Source organism: Dendroctonus ponderosae, unplaced genomic scaffold (genome assembly GCF_020466585.1).
Source record: "Dendroctonus ponderosae isolate FM_Combo_2020 unplaced genomic scaffold, Dpon_F_20191213v2 Dpon_F_20191213_2, whole genome shotgun sequence".
Lineage (NCBI taxonomy): Eukaryota > Metazoa > Arthropoda > Insecta > Coleoptera > Curculionidae > Dendroctonus > Dendroctonus ponderosae.
This window is the reverse complement of record NW_026018165.1, coordinates 16,616,537-16,622,598: the sequence shown is the minus strand read 5'-3', so window position 1 is coordinate 16,622,598 and position 6,062 is coordinate 16,616,537. Positions and strand designations below refer to the sequence as shown.

The 6,062-nt window shown below is 35.3% G+C and overlaps 1 protein-coding gene across 2 annotated transcripts in view; it reads right to left on the bottom strand.

The window, feature by feature from the left end:
• Positions 1 to 4,305, bottom strand: part of LOC109536745 (SET domain-containing protein SmydA-8) — an 11,565-nt gene extending 7,260 nt beyond the window's left edge. The window contains exons 1-3 of one of the 2 annotated variants that reach the window (XM_019903097.2): positions 3,967 to 4,305; positions 2,565 to 2,825; positions 2,257 to 2,511 (exon numbers count right to left, since the gene is read on the bottom strand). In XM_019903097.2, coding sequence (XP_019758656.2) covers positions 2,257 to 2,511; positions 2,565 to 2,825; positions 3,967 to 4,104 — 654 coding nt within the window. In that variant the 5' untranslated portion in view covers positions 4,105 to 4,305. The other variant, XM_048663637.1, reaches the window with a different exon arrangement.
• Between the last annotated feature and the right edge of the window lie 1,757 nt (positions 4,306 to 6,062).

Below are 6,062 nucleotides of genomic sequence, written 5' to 3'. Positions count from 1 at the left end.
AAACATTCAGCAATCAAAATGTAGATTAGTGAAAAACTGTCTTTTGAATCATTTGATATAGAGAGATTTGGTCTATTAATGGCTGCAATTGTTGACTTACTCGCGATTTTCTACAAATTTCGSCGATTTTTCAAATTTAAATATTTCAATTTACTCTCCGWGTCATTTCACAAGTTGGTGTTTTTTGCCAATTTATTCACAGAAAAGCGGATTTATTAGRAAAAAKCTTCATACAGCATTAAATGGAGAAACTTCAGTTTGATTAAACCTGCGAGTTTCGGTTTCGTCATAATTTTCCTCGATTTTTTATTTTATTTCAAATCGGATGTTCCCGGCCTATTCAGCATTTTAGGAGTTCTTTGAAAAAATAATTAAATCAAAATGGGCTCAAACTAGAAGCTAATTTTTAGACCATTAGAAAGGGAATTATCTGTTTTATTAAACCTGTGAGTTTCGATTATTTCGCAAGTTTACCCGATTTTTGCCAATTTTATATCATATATATAAGTTCCCGTCGCATTGTGCATGTTACAAGGTTTTCAATTAATAATATAGAAAAATGGGGATCACTTAGGATGCTGCTTTTTAGATCACTAAATAGAAATATTTCCGTTTTTTCAGGTCAGTGAGTTTCGAATTTCTCTCGATTTTTCTCGATTTTTGAAAATATTTTAAATTCGGGTGTTGCACTTCACTTCCAGTCGCATTCTGCATATTGCAATGTTTTGAAAAAATCTTTAAAAAAAATGGAACCAGTTAGGGTGCGACTTTTTAGATGATTAGATAGACATATTTTCGTTTTATCAGGTCAGCGAGCATTGAATTTCTCTTGATTTTCCTCGATTTTTGACAACAATTTAAGTTCGGATGTCGCAGTTTACTTCCCGTTGCATACCACACGCTAGACGTTCTTTCAAAAAATCATCAATCAAAATGGGAACTAGTTAGAAGGTTGATCTTCCCACCATTAGATAGAGAAGGTTTCATTTAATCAGATCTGTGAGTTTCGATTTACTGGCGCACTTCCTCGATTTTTGACAATTTTTTTAAATTCTTATGACGCTCATTTGTTCCTGTTACATTCCGCATTTAATATGCTTAAGCATTGTTTCAAAAATATATTAATCAAAATGGCGAATAATTGTATGTATGGAGATTGTAGTTGGTATATACATCTTTCTAAATATAAATTTTCGATTTATTAAATCAGCGAGCTTCGATTTTTCGTCCAAATTCCAAAAAATCTTGAATCGAAATGGGAAATTGTCAGACGATTGTGTTTTAGATCCTTGGATAAAGAAACTTTCGCTTTATCAGACGTCTCAATTTCGATTTTCTCACTTTTCGTCTCGATTTTGGACATTTTTTTAAGTTTGGATGTAGCATAAATTCAAAGTATTTTCACCAAGCGTCTGACAAACATTTATTAATTCAAATTAATAAATTAGGATAACTGAAAGCTAGGCCACAACATAAGATGGACGCACAAATTAATGAAAAGTTGCCAGTAATTAATTTTTATTCAATTTAGAGGCGTTTTTTTTAAATATCGGCAGTTCTACTTGTGGGCAACAGTGACTAATATTGGTTTATTCATTAAGTACCAGCTTTATTATCTTTGTAAAATGCGAAGTCAAGGGCACAGCTCAAATTATTATTTAAAGCAATGGGATTTTCTATGCAAAGAAAACATTGAATTACATTGAAATCCTCCAATCTATTGCGCGTTGCGTGCACAGTGTAAGCGTTCAAGCACACCTCCTCTGAAGATGCAAGCCACTCGTGCTTGCGAAACATCAGGAAGAAATTCTATTGTACGACGGCCTAAAAACCCGAAAAACCCACTAGTTTCAGAGATAATTAAGATCAAAGTTTGGAAAAAATAGTTATTTTAGACAAATTTCAAACCTTTCGTTTAATTTGCATAAAATTTTGTACGGTTATTAGTTAAGTATATTAAGTTTTATGAGAATTTTTAACGAAAATTCTGCTCTGGTAAAATTGATTTAGACCTTAATTGCTGATATTTTAAAGTTAGAATTAGTTTCGCAGAACAATGAACAACCTTAGCATTTATGACTCCAGAATTTTTGAAACGAACGGTCTTTAAATCCGTCAACCTAAGAGGAAACACTCTGTACACATTATTTGGTTTGGGAACATAAAAGACAATAAATTAAACACATTCCTGTTATGCGCAAAGAAAATTGCCAATAGCAGCTCATTATTTTGGCCCTTTTGCTGTAGACCTCTTACCATCAGTATGCCGCACACCCTCAATATCTCCTCCTCCGTGAAAACTTGCCTCAATTTGAAAAAGTTCAAAATAAACTGCGCTATCGACACACGATCCTTCTCGTACTTGGACGTCAATTTCCTCTCTGCACAGTGCGACTGGAGCAAATCAATCTTCTTCCACGTCTCGGATAGAAACTGCTTCTGATACAAGCACCTCAACACCGTGACGCATTGATACGATGGATGAATCGATCCGAACGTCGAAATTGTAATCTAAAATCCGTTCAACTGGTTGGAGAGAGTCTTTTAGCTCAGGATAGAATCACCTTGGAGCCTCTGGATGAAGTGTACTGGCATTCGGGAATATGATTTGGGGACTTTTCGCAAGTTGAGCTGCACACTGGCCAGCCGCATTTGGCGCAAGGTTTGAAGTTTTTCTCATCCATCGCATTGCCGCAGCCCAAGCAAACTGGCATTGTCACTTGTGAGGGCCCCCGGATCAGAGGAGGCTCTTGGAGTACAATGTCGCCTACGCTGATGTCTTTCGTTGCTATGAGGAAACGTCCCAAGGCTTCGTCGTGGCAAATCTGCGAAAATACCGTTAAAGAACATGTCTGTGGGACCGTTTTCTCATAAAATGACCTAAGAAATCACGTCCTTAAATATTGCCACTACTTGTTTAAACATCCTGATGTATAGTTGACGGATTGCACTTTTACAGTGCCAACAATGCAGCAGTTTTGTCCATTTTGGCCAAAAAGTAGCAGCCAGATTTTTAACCATCACAAAGCTAATAAGTATATAGAAACTCAACTGAATTCAGGAAAATAGTTAAGTTTCCAACTAATTTTTCTGTTTGATTTCGTCAGCGACCGATCAGCTTGTACACATGAATGCTGATATTTTTACACCCAGTATAAAAAACGTACAAGGTACATCAGGAAAAAATATTTTCCAGATAGGCCTAATTAGAGAGCATTCACTTCAATTCTATTGCATCCACTGGAAAAATTACCTTATACGGTTTGCACATCTTCTTGTGTTTCTTCCAGTCGGCCCTTTGATGCTCTCGAGAACAGTAGAAGACTGTGTGGCATCCAGAGCACTTCTGCGAAGCTGCACTTTGGCAAACTTGGCATCGGTTTTCGTCGGACATTTTTAATTAGCCAAAATTGATTAAAACCGCACACTGTTGTTATAAACAATCACTTAATTGCGCTGAGTGTTTTATCTATGTGAGCGTTTTCTATAGAGTTAGAGGCCAGGCAGGTTTTCGAACGGTGGCCTACATGTAACTGGTGTGTTTCCTGGACCTAAATTAACTGGAGTTAAAAATAGTCATTGTTTGCGATACATGTGGTAATGCATGGAGTCGCTCGCTATCAACGCCTGACGACTAATGAGTGCGTAACTGGCAGTTTTCGTTTTTAATTCAATTATCATAAAAATGACTTTGTTATCTGTAAATGTGCATTGTGGAAAACTTTTAATCGCACCCCGTAACACAACAATCCGGATTCCCACGCTGCTTAACCAATAGCTGCGTGTCTCCTCCCAGTCAACAAAGCGGTTTCTATAGAAACTAACCTGGGCGCGTCATTTAAATGCGAGATACCAGGACTGATCCTGAAATTGTGACATTCTATCCTAGATAGTGAACATTTAACCAAGACCTTGCAATTTACGTCTTTTCTAACTACTTAGTTTAGTATCTAAACTAGTTTTTACCTTGAAGAGAGCCATAACTGCAGGTGCACTTAACAGACTGGAATTTACGCAAAATAGCCCATTAATGTTGTGATTCGATAGTTGCACATTCAGCACGAAATACGATCGGTGAAAACCTGACGATGAATTAAGTGTCATCCGCGAGTGATTCTCCAATAAACAGTCACTATGAGCGTATTTTAATTATTCGTAGTCAAGCGTGAATTGATCTTTCGTTAACTCTGAAATTAAAAGAATCTTAGTCTGTATTTTTTTAATTCACACTGGATGAACCGCACGAGAAAAATTTCTTTTGGGAAAACGAGCCACTTAATAGATTGGAGAACCTATCAAAATGGCAACATTACTGATATTGATATCTATTTATTGATTTTCAATGTAATTCAATGTTTTCTTTGCATAGAACCTCCCATTACTTTAAATAATAATTTGAGCTGTGCCCTTGACTTCGCATTTTACAAAGATAATAAAGCTGGTACTTAATGAATAAACCAATATTAGTCACTGCTGCCCACAAGTAGAACTGCCGATATTTAAAAAAAATGCCTCTAAATTGAATGAAAATTAATTAGTGGCAACTTTTCATTAGTTTGTGCTTCCATCTTATGTTGTGGCCTAGCTTTCAGTTATACGAATTTATTAATTTGAATTAATAAATGTTTGTGAGACGCTTGGTGAAAATACTTCGAATTTATGCTACATCCAAACTTAAAAAAAGTCCAAAATCGAGACAAAAAATGAGAAAATCGAAATTGAGGCGTCTGATAAAGCGAAAGTTTCTTTATCCAAGGATCTAAAACACAATCGTCTGACAATTTGCCATTTTGATTCAAGATTTTTTGGAATTTGGACGAAAAAACGAAACTCGCTGATTTAATAAATCGAAAATTTATATTTAGAAAGATGTATATACCAACTACAATCTCCATAAATACAATTATTCGCCATTTTGATTAATATATTTTTGAAACAATGCTTAAGCATTGCGCAATGCTTAAGTATATTAAATGCGGAATGTAACAGGAACAAATGCGCGTCATAAGAATTTAAAAAAATTGTCAAAAATCGAGGAAGTGCGCCAGTAAGTCGAAACTCACAGATCTGATTAAATGAAACCTTCTCTATCTAATGGTGGGAAGATCAACCTTCTAACTAGTCCCCATTTTGATTGATGATTTTTTGAAAGAACGTCTAGCGTGCGGTATGCAACGGGAAGTAAACTGCGACACCCGAACTTAAAATGTTGTCAAAAATCGAGGAAAATCAAGAGAAATGAAATACTCGCTGACCTGTTAAAACGAAAATATGTCTATCGAATCATCTAAAAAGTCGCACCCTGACTGGTTCCATTATTTTAAAAGATTTTTTTCAAAACCTTGCTGTATGCAGAATGCGACTGGAAGTGAAGTGCGACACCCGAATTTGAAATATTTTCAAAAATCGAGGAAAATCGAGAAAAATTCGAAACTCACTGACCTGAAAAAACCAAAATATTTCTATGTAGTGATCTAAAAAGCAGCATCCTAAGTGATCCCCATTTCTCTAAATTATTAATTGAAAACCTTGTAACATGCACAATGCGACGGGAACTGATATATATGATATAAAATTGGCAAAAATCGGGTAAACTTGCGAGATAATCGAAACTCGCAGGTTTAATAAAACTAATAATTCCCTTTCTAATGGTCTAAAAATTAGCTTCTAGTTTGAGCCCATTTTGATTTAATTATTTTTTCAAAGAACTCCTAAGACGCTGAATAGGCCGAGAACATCCGATTTGAAATACAATAAAAATTGAGGAAAATTATGACGCAACCGAAACTCGCAGGTTTAACAAAACTGAAGTTTCTCCCTTTAATGCTGTATGAAGCTTTTTTCTAATAAATCTGCTTTTTTGTGAATAAATTGGCAAAAAACACCAACTTGTGAAATGACTCGGAGAGTAAATTGAAATATTTAAATTTGAAAAATCGCCGAAATTTGTAGAAAATCGCGAGTAAGTCAACAATTGCAGCCATTAATAGACCAAATCTCTCTATATCAAATGATTCAAAAGACAGTTTTTCACTAATCTACATTTTGATTGCTGAATGTTT